We start from the raw sequence: 14,160 nt of genomic DNA, 5'->3' as shown, positions 1-14,160 counted from the left end.
CACTAACTTTTAAAACCTCAGTCTGCGCTCCCTACTTTAGTCTTCCCTACCCTGGGAAAAGACTGTGACCTTTCACCTTACCATGATTTCATAAACCTCTGTAAGGTCACCTCTCAGCCTCCGCTCCAGGGAAATAGTCCCAGCCTGTTGGGTCTCTCCTTCTGGGCTTTACAGTGATGTAGCAGTCAGCATTACACTGTCCCAGGTGTACTGTACACCACATTCCAGCCACAAGAACGTCAAGTAGATTAGTGTTATTTATTTGCTGGGGTGTGTGAGAAAACAATTCAGATTTCTGTGGCACCTTCCTTATCCTGTTCAGAATTCTACAGAACAATTGGGTGATTGCAAACTGTACCCACTGCATGGATGTGGTAAAGACTGCAGGGAAAAGTTCAAAGCTCAAAGTAAATTTTATTATCAGAGTACATATTTGTCACCACATACAACTCTGAGATTCATTTTCCTGCAGGAATACTCAGCAAATGTATAGAATAGTAACTATACCAGGATCAATGAAAGATCAACCTGTCATGGTCCGGTCCATGAAGTCCATATTCCGGTTCACGGTCCGGTCCATTGACCCTTGCTCCAGGTTTTCCTGTCTACCCTGTTTCTGTTGTTGTTGAGCTCTAATTGAGGCAGCTGATTCTCGTTGGGGCTGGCTGAATAAATACCTTCAGAGACCAGGGTGTGGCTGCTGGATTGTCCTTGTCCTTACTCCTTGTATCCCTTCTTCTGCCTTCTGTTTCCTCACCTGCCAAGCCTCGCCTCAAGTCTCTAGCCTCTACCCTCTAGCCTGAAGACTCCGGCCTTCTGTCTAGCCTCAAACCTGAAGACTCCAGCCTCCTGCCTAGCCTCAAGCCTGAAGACTCCAGCCTCCTGCCTAGCCTCAAGCCTGAAGACTCCAGCCTCCTGTCTCCTGCCTCCTGCCAAGCCTCGCCTCTAGTCTCTAGCCTCAAGCCTGAAGACTCCAGCCTCCTGCCTCCTGCCTGCCAGCCTAGCCTCGTCCTTGCCTAGTTCTGGGATTCGAGCCAGAGGCAAGACCCAGGTACTGGGTCCTTGTCCAGTCTCTGGCTCGGAGTCCAAGCCTGGGCTCCTAGCTCTCTTGTCCAGTCCTGTTTCAGGTTCCTGGTTTTCGCGTCCATATCCTTGCCCTCACCCTGTATCCTAGTCCTGTCCCTAGTACTTCAGTGTCTGTGTCTTGCACTTGGGTCCATTCCCAGCCACCGCCCTATGTCACAATCAGAGTGCAGAAGACAACAAATTGTGCAAATGCAATTATAAATAAATAGCAATAAATAATGAGAACATGAAATAACAAGATAAAGAATCCTTAAGGTGAAACTATTGATTGTGGGAACACCAGAAATAGAATGAGTGCAGTTATCCCTTTTGTTCAAGAGCCTGATGATTGAGGGGTAGTAACTGTTCTTGAACCTGATGGTGTGAATACCGAGGCTCTTGTACCTTCTGCCTGACGGCAGCAGTGAGAAACGAGCATGGCCTGGGTGGTGAGGATCTCTGATAGTGTATATAATTCAATCCTCCAGAAACAACCTTGTGATGAGACCTTTGGAAGGATCGGACTTACACTTGAATCCTCAAGGCAGAGAAGGTTACAGGGCAAGTGTCGGTGTAAGGAATTGGTACAGAGTCACGATTGTTTAACGACATTTCCAGTACACAAGTGTAAAGGAGAAGAAGATAATTGTTACTCCGGATCTGATGCAGCACAAAAAACACATGAATAAAAAAACACAACAGATGGGTTGTATCTCCACAAAGTGACACCAGGCAGAGGCAAGTCTGTACATACGGTGACTGACAGGAAATGATAAAGTAGTGGTGACGGGGTTTGTGCAGGGGGTGGATTAGTGGGTGAGAATAGATTAGGAATTGAAGGATCGATTAGGGAGATTATTGATTAGCTTCACTTGTTGCATGTACATTGAACCATACAGTGAAATGGGCTGATTGGTTAAATCAAATCAAGTCAGTGAGGAATATGCTGGGCAGCCTGCAAGTGTCACTAGCCTAGCACGTTCACAACTCACTGACCCTAACCTAGTCTTTGGACAGTGGGAGGAAATTGTGATACCCGGAGGAAAGCCACATGGGCATGGAAAAACATACAAACTCCTTACAGACAGCGGCTGGCTTCGAGCCCCAATCTTACAGCTGTAAAACATTGTTCTACCCACTATGCTACCCTGCTGCCCCTGTAATCTAATAATTCCATAAACTACTTATAGAGATTCATTGTAACTCAGTAATCTACTTGAGTAATGTTTGAGGGTTTGGCATTGTCAGGACCTTGGGCAACTCTCTTGTTCTCAGTGACAATAGGTTTTATATCTCAACATGCTTCTGCCTATCAGTTCCCCATCTCTCCTGGTTCCATCATAAGCCCAAAAGACATAGGGTCAAAATTAGGCCATTCAGCCCATCAAGTCTGCTTTGTCATTCCATCTTGGCTATCCCTCCCAACACCATTCGCCTGCCTTCTCCCCACAATCTTTGATGGCGTGTCTCATCAAAGAACATATCAAACTCCGCTTTGAACCAGTGCCTTGGCCTCGATAACCGTCTGTGGCAATGTGTCTCTCTTCCACCCATTAGAGATATTTATCTGGAGCACTGCATACACAGGGTCGTTAACACCATCAGGGACCCTCCCATCTGTCCAACAGTCTCCTTGACCCCCTATCATCAGGCAGGAGGTACTGTAGCATTAGGACAAGGACTGTTAGGATGGGAAACATCTTCCTCCTGGCAATGAGACTACTGACCTGCCTGAAACATCCTGGGTCTCATCACGTATGAAAGGCCAGTGGCATTATACTGTTTATATTTTAACCTGTATATTATATACACTTTATGAGTTGTGTGTATGAGCTATATGTACTGTGTTGAGCACTTTGGTCTGGAGGGATGTTGTTTCATTTGATGGTACATGTGTGTGGTTGAATGGCAACAAACTGAAGTTCAAGTTGAACTTGAATTCCACCCATCACCTACCAGCCACCGTCTCACTCTTCCTTCTCACCTGTTTCTACCTGCAGTCATCCCTGTACACTCTCAGCCCTGATACAGGATCTCAGACCGAATCGTTGCCCATCCCTCTCTCCCCACAGATGCTGCTCGACCTGCTGAGAGTCTCCAGCGGATTATATTTTTGCTCCAGATTCCAGCATCTGCAGTACTTTGTGTCTCTACTCTACGGATTGAAGCACCAGAGAGGGTAGGTTTTGTTGTCGTTCATCCCCTCACCCCTGCTGGGGACCAAGTTGCCAGCAACACCTTAACCATATAACCATATATCAATTACAGCACGGAAACAGGCCATCTCGGCCCTTCTAGTCTGCGCTGAATGCTTACTCTTACCTAGTCCCACCGAACTGCACTCAGCCCATAACCCTCCATTCCTTTCCCGTCTATATATCTATCCAATTTAACTTTAAATGACAACATCGAACCTGCCTCTACCACTTCTGCTGGAAGCTCGTTCCGCACAGCTACCACTCTCTGAGTAAAGAAGTTCCCCCTCATGTTACCCCTAAACTTTTGCCCTTTAACTCTCAACTCATGTCCTCTTGTTTGAATCTTCCCCACACTCAATGGAAAAAGCCTATCCACGTCAACTCCATCAATCCCCCTCATAATTTTAAATACCTCTATTAAGTCCCCCCTCAACCTTCTACGCTCCAAAGAATAAAGACCTAACTTGCTCAACCGTTCTCCGTAACTTAGGTGCTGAAATCCAGGTAACATTCTAGTAAATCTCCTCTGTACTCTCTCTATTTTATTGACATCTTTCCTATAATTCAGTGACCAGAATTGTACACAATACTCCAAATTTGGCCTTACCAATGCCTTGTAGAATTTTAACATTACATCCCAACTCCTATACTCAATGCTCTGATTTATAAAGGCCAGCATACCAAAAGCATTCTTCACCACCTTATCCACATGAGATTCCACCTTCAGGGAACTATGCACCATTATTCCTCTGTTCTACAGCATTCTTCAATGCCTTACCATTTACCATGTATGTCCTATTTTGATTAGTCCCACCAAAGTGAATCACCTCACATTTATCAGCATTAAACTCCATCTGCCATCTTTCAGCCCACTCTTCTAACTGGCCTAAATCTCTCTGCAAGCTTTGAAAACCTACTTCATTATCCACAACACCACCTATCTTAGTATCATCTGCATACTTACTAATCCAATTTACCACTCCATCATCCAGATCATTAATGTATATGACAAACAACATTGAACCCATTACAGATCCCTAAGGCACACCACTAGTCACCGGCCTCCAATCTGACAAACAGTTATCCACCACAACTCTCTGGCATCCCCATCCAGCCACTGCTGAATCCATTTTACTACTTCGATATTAATACCTAACGATTGAACCTTCCTAACTAACCTTCCATGTGGAACCTTGTCAAAGGCCTTACTGAAGTCCATATATACAACATCCACCACTTTCCCCTCGTCAACTTTCCTAGTAACCTCTTCAAAAAATTCAGTAAGATTTGTCAAACATGACGTTCCACGCACAAATCCATGTTGACTGTTCCTAATCAGACCCTGTCTATCCAGATGATTATATATACCATCTCTAAGAATACTTTCCATCAATTTACCCACCACTGATGTCAAACTCACAGGCTGATAATTGCTAGGTTTACTCTTAGAACCCTTTTTAAACAATGGAACAACATGAGCAATACGCCAATCCTCCGGCACCATCCCCGTTTCGAATGACATTTGAAAATATTTCTGTCAGAGCCCCTGCTATTTCCACACTAACTTTCCTCAAGGTCCTAGGGAATATCCTGTCAGGACCCGGAGACTTATCCACTTTTATATTCCTTAAAAGCGCCAGTACTTCCTCTTCTTTAATCATCATAGTTTCCATAACTTCCCTACCTGTTTCCCTTACCTTACACAATTCAATACCCTTCTCCTTAGTGAATACTGAAGAGAAGAAATTGTTCAAAATCTCCCTCATCTCTTGGTTCCACACATAGCTGTCCACTTTGATTCTCTAAGGGACCAATTTTATCCCTCACTATCCTTTTGCTGTTAATATAACTGTAGAAATCCTTAGGATTTATTTTCACCTTACTAGCCAAAGCAACCTCGTATCTTCTTTTAGCTTTTCTAATTTCTTTCTTAAGATTCTTTTTACATTCTTTATATTCCTCAAACACGTTATTTACTCCATACTGCTAATATTTATTGTAGATATCTCTCTTTTTCTGAACCAAGTTTCCAATATCCCTTGAAAACCATGGCTCCTTAAACTTTTAACCTTTCCTTTCAACCTAACAGGAACGTAAAGATCCTGTACCCTCAAAATTTCACCTTTAAATGACCTCCATTTCCCTATTACATCCTTCCCATAAAACAACTTGTCCCAATCTACTCCTTCTAAATCCTTTCGCATCTCCTCAAAGTTAGCCTTTCTCCAATCAAAAATCTCAACCCTGGGTCCAGACCTATCCTTCTCCATAATTATATTGAGACCAGAGGCCAGAGTCCTCTGTCCTGGGCCAGGCTTTCAAGCCGTCCCTGGGTAGAGCTCATTGAAAATCCTTCCTTTCATAGCGATGAGGCCTTCTGTTGATGTTTCTGTAATTCTGGGTTTTTATGGGATGGGATTGCTGGTCCCATGTCCAACCCTCCTCCCTTTGCAGCTGGGCTTGGTCTGTCCATGGTGGAGATGAGAGAGTAGGTATGCCTCAGTTTAAAGTCACGCCTGAAAGACCCTCCCCTGAGCGGCAAGATTGAGGCGTACAGTGAGAACTGGAAGCAGGAGGGCGATGCCTGCTTTTACATTCCTGTGGAAACGCAATATGTTCGTTTCCAATCTGCCTTCCTGCAACCCCCCCCCCCACCGGGGCCTCTCATCCTTCACAATGAGAGAGCAACAGAGACACTTCATCAAAAATAGGAAATGTTTTTAATTTGTTTATTCAAATTAGCAAGCCACAAGAAGATACATGACTTCCGATCTGTGAAAGTAAGTATGAAGTATTTATTTCACGTAGAAAAATACAAAAAAACTTAAACAGCTACATTTAAAATTGATCAGAGGGGATTTCCAGAAGCATATTTCTAGAAAATTCCATCTTATGATTGATATCCCTGGCCACAGAACGTCTGACTCATGACCCCATCTGTTCTTGCACATTGGACTCACCACCCCTGCCGTTTTCCTGAAAAGTTTGCTCCGTCATTCAAACCAAATTCAGGAACATTCGTGCTCTTCTTTACGGGCCCGGGTTCTGACGGATCTTAGCACAAACCAGGTCTTGGGACCAGGGATACTTGGACTAAAATATTAATTCATTTACAACCATTCAATAGGAAGAAGTCCAGAAATCTATTCCATCAGACAATGAACTTGTACAGATAACTTAATGGGGGAATCTCTATCACTTCACAAATGCATGGCTGCACTTGAGGTACTGTGTTCAGTTTTGGTCACCCTGCTATCGGAAATATGTTATAAAATCGTGTTCTGCATTCTATATTATAGAGTCATTACAGAAACAGTCCTTTTGGCCCACTTAGTCTGCGCTGAATTATGATTGTGTCTTGTCCCAATGACCTGCGCCTGGACCAAAGCCCTCCACATCCCTTCCAGTCATGTACAGCTGTCAGATGTTCAATAAACTGGCAAGAGTGCGGAAAAGATTTACAACGGTGCTGCCAGGACTTGAGTAATAGGAAGAAGTTTGGCAGTTTGGTGTTGGAGACTGAGGTGACCTTCTTGAGGTGTATAAAATCACGAGGGGCAGGGATAGCGTTAATGCACTCAGCCTTTTTCACCAGGGTTGGGGTACCAAGAACTAAAGGGGATAGGTTTAAGGGGAGAGGGATAAAATTTAATTTAAACTTGAGAGGTAGATTTTTTTCCCGTGAGGGTGGTATCTGTGTGGGCCGAGCAGGTGCGATAATAACTTTTAAAAGACAGCTGCACAGGTACAGTGCGTGGATTGGAAAGCTCTAGAAGGTTATGGGCCAACTGCTGGCAACGGGGACTAATTTGGATGGGACATCTTGGCCAGCACAGACCAGATGGGCTGAACAGCCTGCTTCCGTGATGCAGTACTCTACAGCTTCTGGGATGAGGAGGACTTTCTTCAGCCTGAGGGTGGTGCATCTGTGGAATTTGTTGCCACAGACGGCTGTGGAGACCAAGACGTTGGGCGTATTTAAGGCAGAGATTGATAGGTTCTTGTTTGGTAAGCAGGTGAAGGGCTACAGAGAGGAGGTGGGGTCAGAAAACTGAGGGGTGACACAGTAGCATAGTGGTTAGCATAATACTATTACGACCCCAGTGCCCCAAGTTCAATCCTGCCGCTGTGTGGAAGGAGCTTGTATGTTCTACCCAGAAGATGTTTCGGTTTCCTCGCAATTCCAAAGTTATATAGGCTAGTATGTTATCTTTTCACAAGAGGCTGCATAGGCTCATTGGGCCGAAAGGCCCTGCTACTGTGCGGCGTCTGTAAATAAAATTCAAATGGTGGCATTGACTTAATGGGCCGAATGGCCTAATTCTGCTTCTACACATTATGGTCATATGGCCGTCCATACTCCTCATTGGATAGGGATTATACTGAACTATAGATACTGCAAGCCAACAGGAGCTAGGGAAAAGCATTGCTCCGTTCACGTTTGGATGTTGTGAGCCAGCAAGTCATTATAAAGTGTTTGCACATCCCACCAGGAACAGGACTGGGATTATATTTTCCAAGCAGACAGAAATGCATTCACATTGGCGTGGGATTGTCTGAGAGAGCTTCTCACAACGCAGGCGAAGATGAAAGATGCTGTAGACTATGTTGGTTCCTGACGAGGGCCGCGATACTTCTACGTCCTCTCTCAATTCGGCCTGTGCGCTGCGCTTTCTTCTACTGTCCACTGGAGAGAAAAGAGTGAAATTAGGAAAAAAAAGCAAGTTCCACTGACCTCAGGGTCTCTGATGGCGATTAGGAGGTGTACGGAGTAATGGTAGATCAACTGGTTGCCTACTGTCTCACCAACAACCTTACACTCAACGTCAGTAAGATCAAGGAATCAATGTGGGCTTCAGGAAGGGGGAAGTCGGGGGACACACAGCAGTTCTTGTTGAGGGGTCAGTGGTGGAAAGGGTGAGCGGCTTCAAGTTCCCGAGTATCAACATCTGTGAAGATGTTGACGCAATTACAAAGACGGCACAGCAGTGACTACAGGTACTTCATGAGGAGTTTGAGTCTAGCAAATGTCCACAGATAATGCACTTGGTAACTTCATGGATTAAACAGAGTGAAACTCCCTCTACACCATCCCATCACACACTCCCGGGGTCAGACACGGAGCGAAACTCCCTCCACACCGTCCCATCACACACTCCCGGGGTCAGACACGGAGTGAAACTCCCTCCACACCGTCCCATCACACACTCCCGGGGTCAGACACAGAGCGAAACTCCCTCCACACCGTCCCATCACACACTCCCGGGGTCAGACACAGAGCGAAACTCCCTCCACACCGTCCCATCACACACTCCCGGGGTCAGACACAGAGTGAAACTCCCTCTACACTGTCCCATCACACACTCCCGGGGTCAGACACAGAGTGAAACTCCCTCTACACTGTCCCATCACACACTCCCGGGGTCAGACACAGAGTGAAGCTCCCTCTACACTGTCCCATCACACACTCCCGGGGTCAGACACAGAGTGAAGCTCCCTCTACACTGTCCCATCACACACTCCCGGGGTCAGACACAGAGTGAAGCTCCCTCTACACTGTCTCATCACACACTCCCGGGGTCAGAAAGAGAGTGAAACTCCCTCTACACTGTCTCATCACACACTCCCGGGGTCAGACACAGAGTGAAGCTCCCTCTACACCGTCCCATCACACACTCCCGGGGTCAGACACAGAGTGAAACTCCCTCTACACTGTCCCATCACACACTCCCGGGGTCAGACACAGAGTGAAGCTCCCTCTACACTGTCCCATCACACACTCCCGGGGTCAGACACAGGGTGAAACTCCCTCTACACTGTCCCATCACACACTCCCGGGGTCAGACACAGAGTGAAACTCCCTCCACACCGTCCCATCACACACTCCAGGGGTCAGACACAGAGTGAAGCTCCCTCTACACTGTCCCATCACACACTGCCAGGGTCAGACACAGAGTGAAGCTCCCTCTACACTGTCCCATCACACACTCCCAGGGTCAGACACAGAGTGAAGCTCCCTCTAAGCCATCACACACAAGGGAATTACAATTCTGCATAGAAAGAGTTGTCCAGCGTTGGGCCAGTTGGGCTGGCGGTGGAGGTGGAAAGCGTGTTGGGCCGGCGGTGGAGGTGGAAAGCGTGTTGGGCTGGCGGTGGAGGTGGAAAGCGTGTTGGGCTGGCGGTGGAGGTGGAAAGCGTGTTGGGCCAGCGGTGGAGGTGGAAAGCGTGTTGGGCCGGTGGGCGGTGGAGGTGGAAAGCGTGTTGGGCTGGCGGTGGAGGTGGAAAGCGTGTTGGGCCGGTTGGGCGGTGGAGGTGGAAAGCGTGTCTCTGGAGGGTGAGGCCTCCCCTACCTGCAGCTGTGAACCTTGTTGCACCATTTCATCAGCCGTTTCACCCAGTGTGCGGAGCGCGGGGCGCACAGCTTTCTGTCCTTCACTGTGGTGAACCTGCACCAGGATCATTAGCGGGTGAGAATCTGCGTGACCGACCTCCACCAACCCTCCACCCCTCGGCGCTCCGCCTTACGGACAGCTGCGCGTTACGGCCCTTCGGTGACGGTAACCCAGCCCTCAGCGTGTTGACAAATCATTGCCCAGAAAGGTGAACATACGGAACAGAATTCGCTCTGTTGGAATGATTATACGCACTAAAGTAGTAACTAAACATTAAAATCGATCTTTAAGGCATGCGTGTTTCTCAGCGCAGCTGCGGATGTGGTGGCCTCATCGTAAGGAAAATCGCGACACGGGACGTTTCCAGGGAAAGCAATCCTGGGGTTTGAGGGGGGAGGGTGGCTTGTATACCGTTGTGTCCTGGAGTGCTGGCCTGCCCGCGGCGTCCCCTATGACACCCACGGTCCTACCGTAAGTGCCGCAGGCAGAGGTTGCTTGAGCGAACGTGGTGGCTCTGAATCTGTGGGAACTGGTGAACCGTTGGCGCAGGCTTGTTTTGTGGACAAGTGGACTAACTCCCTCCAACCGTATTCCCTCCCTCCTTCCCTCAAATCTCCCTCCCTCTTTCCAACTCTCCCTGACTCCCTCCCCTCCTCCTTTCACACACTTTCTCCCCCATCTCCGCGCCCCTCCCCTGTACTCACACTACAGCCGGGATCCGGCAGCCCCACGCTTCACTCTGCACCTTGTACCCGGCCACGATCCACCTGGGGATGACCTTGTTGCTAACGTCCAGGCAGCAGTCTGAGGCTGCATCGTCTCCCTGACGGCCTGACACTGAGGGGGGGAGGAGGACAGACCATCAGAGGGTGTGGGGGGGGGGGTTGGATCAGATTCGTTTCATTTGACGCACGCACATCGAAACATACAGTGAAACGGGTCCTTTGCGTCAAATCAAATCAGCGAGAGTTGGGCTGGGCAGCCCACAAGTGTCACCACGCTTCCAGCGCCAATATCGCCTGCCCAAAATCTACTAATCCTAACTGGTACGGCTTTGGACTGTGGGAGGAAACCAGAGCACCCAGAGGAAACGCATGCAGTCAAGGCGAGAACATACGAACTCCTTACAATCAGTGGCGATGATCTTACTGCTGGTGCTATGAAACATTATACAAACCACCGTGCTACCACTTTACTAATTCATTACCGTAGAACAATTTATTGTTGTGACAGGTTAAGATGGACTCTAGACCTCACAATCTTCCTCATTTGGATCTCACCCTTTGTTATCTACCTGCACCAATTTCTGTAGCTCTCTGTAGCCTTACACTTTATTCTGCGTTTTGTTACTGCTTTACCCTGTTCTACCGCAACGCACGGCGTAGTGAACAGTCTGCAAGACAAGCTCGCGTACAATCAGACGGACTCGAGGCCTTACAATCCACCACATGACCTTGTGCCTTATTGTCTGTCTGCACTGCACATTCTCTGTAACTGTAACACCTTATTCTGCCTTTCGTTTGTGATCTGCTTGTTTTGTTTCTTGGGCAAGAACGAAAACAGTGTTCTGATTAAACGTTTTTACCGAGCCGTGTTGATAATGGGAGATGCTGGATCTGAGACAGTGCAGGATAATTGATTTACCGTGCTCCACCCCAATGCAGGACAAGCCTTTCACCGTATCTCAGTACAAATATTTAGAGATACAGTGCCGAACGGGTCCTTCCAGGCATTTGAGCCACACCGCCCAGCAACCCCCCCGATTTATCGCTAGCCTAATCTCAGGACAATTTACAACAGACAATTAACCTACCAATCGGTATGCCTTTGGACTGTGGGAGGAAACCAGAGCTCTCGGAGGAAACCCATGCACTCATGTGGAAAGAATGTGCAAACTTTCTTACAGAGGACACTGGAATTGAACTCTGACTCAGCAAGTGTCGCGTTAACCGTTACGCTACCGTGGAACTGCACATTCTGTTACTGTTTTACTCTTTTCTACCTCAATACACTGTAATGACTTGAACTGTATACAGAGTAGTGGGATGGAGATACGTTTCTACCAAAGGAGGTGTAAGACACTCCTTCCCTCCGCTAGTCTACAGGTCACCCTTGGGCAAGGTGTAGCGCCTGCTTAGCCCCCCAATCGGGGTCATGTGAATCCATGAGAGCAGGTGGCGGACAGTCGTATGAGCAGCCAGTGCAGATCACAAGTCGTGGTTATGTGACCACTGACACCAGGCAGACAATCACTGAAGAGTACTGATAATGGCTGGGGTCACCCGTCTTGTAAAGTCACTGTCCAGAAGCAGACAATGGCAAACCAGTTCTGTAGAAAGATTCGCCAAGAACAATTATGGTCACGGAAAGACATGATCATCTAGGTTATACGGCTCAGCACGAACAATATACAAGACAAGCTTTTCACTGTATTTCAGTACATATGACAATCATGAACCAATTTACCAATTTCAGTTCCAGTTCCAAACTGAGTGTGTGACCACCAGAAAGTGTCATGCCGAGCAGAGGCACCAAATGGTTGGGGTGGCGGGGAAGGGATCGGCAGGGACTTTCTGTCCCAGGGTGTGTACGTTGGGGGCGTTATATCAGAGGGGGTTGGGCATTAGTTACATGACAGGTGTGGCACTCTGCTCGATATGTAAGCCCCGATACCTCTCTGAGCCTGAAGGGGTGAATATTTGCTCCAGGAGTTTGCACCGGTGCCACCCCCCTCCCCCTCAGGTGAACCGCAGCTGGGAGTGCTGGGGCAGTGTAGCGGTGTGGAAGGTTGGGGCCGACCCCCCTGCAGCTGAGAGTAGAGTGGGCCTCGGGAAAAAGGGGAGGAAGAGGAGCATTGGGGGAGTGGATAGGCAGGTGAGAGGTGGAGGTAAGAGGGGACCAGAATGGGAAATTAGTTTTGAAGGTTTTCCTGCTCACGTTCCCTTTGGATATCCATGTCTTACTCTACTCTGGGGATGCATACCTTGTCACAGAGAGGATGCAGGAGATCTAATCAGGGTTCAGGCTAACCTTTACTCCTGAAGGGATAGAAACCATTCAGCCATCATCCGCACACCTTGTCCTAGTCAGATAACAGAGAATCAGGCCCTTCGGCCCATCGAGTCCACACTTGACCATCTGATCATTGCACCGATTCCATTGTCCTCCTCCTACAGATTTCCCTCCAGTAGAGGCAATTAACCCGCTGATTTGTGAGAGGAAAGTGGAGCGGCTGGTGGGGAGAAACCCACGTGGTCACGGGGAGAACATGTAGATGCCACGTGGGCAATGCCGGAGTTTGTGATCGAGTTTGGGTCTGTCAGGCAGAGGGTCCCCACTGTGCTACTGGGGGCAAACGGGCTGCTGGTTGTCTGGTCTCGAGGGAGCTGTATACCCTCCCCACCACCTTATTCTGGCATCTTCCCGTTTCCCTTCTGGTCGTGATGAAGGGCCTCATCCTGAAACATCGATTGTTTATTCATCTCCATAGATGCTGCCTGACCTGCAGAGTTCCCCTGGCATTTTGTGTGTTCTGCTCTCTATCTCCAGCATCTGTCTGAAACTGATCTACCAGGCCAGGGTTTGGGTGTTGGTACACAGTGAAAGGAAAAATTGTCCCTCATGTTTATTGATCTCATTACTGGAGATTCAGTGTCAGTGGACCCTGCCATTTTCATTAGCCTAGTCCAATACCACTTGCCTTTCATCGGATCGATGTTTAATGATGTCCAGGTACTGTACTGTGTTTGTGTGCATGGGGGGGGGTGGTGGAGGGGGGAGATTGTGCAATAGACAAGAGGGTTGGGTTAGGGTTAGGAATAGGAATAGGATTAGGGTTAGGAATAACATTAGGATTAGGAATGAGATTAGGTTTAGGAATATGATTAGGGTTAGGAATGGGGTTAGAGTTGCCGCTTTGGGGTTACGGTTAGGTTCAGGAATATAATTAGCGTTAGCTTTAGATCTAGGATTAGGTCTAGCATTAGGGTTAGGATTCCAGTTAGCATTCGGAATAGGATCAGTGGAGGAGGATTTTTCAAAATGCAGCTTTCTGCAGCCCACTCTGACTAAAGTTCCTCAGATTGAACCCCTCTTCCCTTCTCACAACCCCACCGTTGCTTTGCCCCTCTTACCTTGTCTGAGGTGGAGCAACGCCGTGCAAAGCAGGAAGGCGTACAGGCTGTAAAGGGTCATGCTGGTTCTCTTCTGGATGAGTGAGTGCCTTCTGTGGCAGCTGTGTGTCTGTTCAGATGTTAAGGAGCTCTCTGCTGGAGCCAAGACTGCCAACACTATATATACAGTCCGGTCCAGCTTTCAACTTGACTGTTAACTTGTTAACTGTTCAATTGCTGTACGGATATTCACCCTTTTTGTTTTGTGCCTCAATATCGAAACAGATTTAATTGAGGAAGTGCCTTGCTGATAACACTGTGGTTTTTCCTTGAGGGTCACCTGCTGCACCAAATCTGGGGCTGGGTGAATTTGTGTAGGCAGAGTGAAATACC

General features: G+C 47.8%; 1 protein-coding gene across 1 annotated transcript; it reads right to left on the bottom strand.

Moving 5' to 3' along the window:
* Positions 1-5,985: 5,985 nt before the first annotated feature.
* ccl19b (chemokine (C-C motif) ligand 19b) lies at positions 5,986-13,906 on the bottom strand. The gene is made up of 4 exons (XM_063047750.1): positions 13,789-13,906; positions 10,360-10,492; positions 9,614-9,709; positions 5,986-7,950 (listed from the first exon to the last, which is right to left on the bottom strand). Exons 1-4 carry the CDS (start codon positions 13,847-13,849, stop codon positions 7,941-7,943), a joined length of 300 nt encoding a protein of 99 aa, XP_062903820.1. The 5' UTR covers positions 13,850-13,906; the 3' UTR covers positions 5,986-7,940.
* Positions 13,907-14,160: the final 254 nt, after the last annotated feature.

This window comes from Mobula hypostoma, chromosome 5 (assembly GCF_963921235.1).
Source record: "Mobula hypostoma chromosome 5, sMobHyp1.1, whole genome shotgun sequence".
In the NCBI taxonomy this organism is placed as follows: Eukaryota; Metazoa; Chordata; class Chondrichthyes; order Myliobatiformes; family Myliobatidae; genus Mobula; species Mobula hypostoma.
This window is presented reverse-complemented; position numbering and strand designations above follow the sequence as displayed.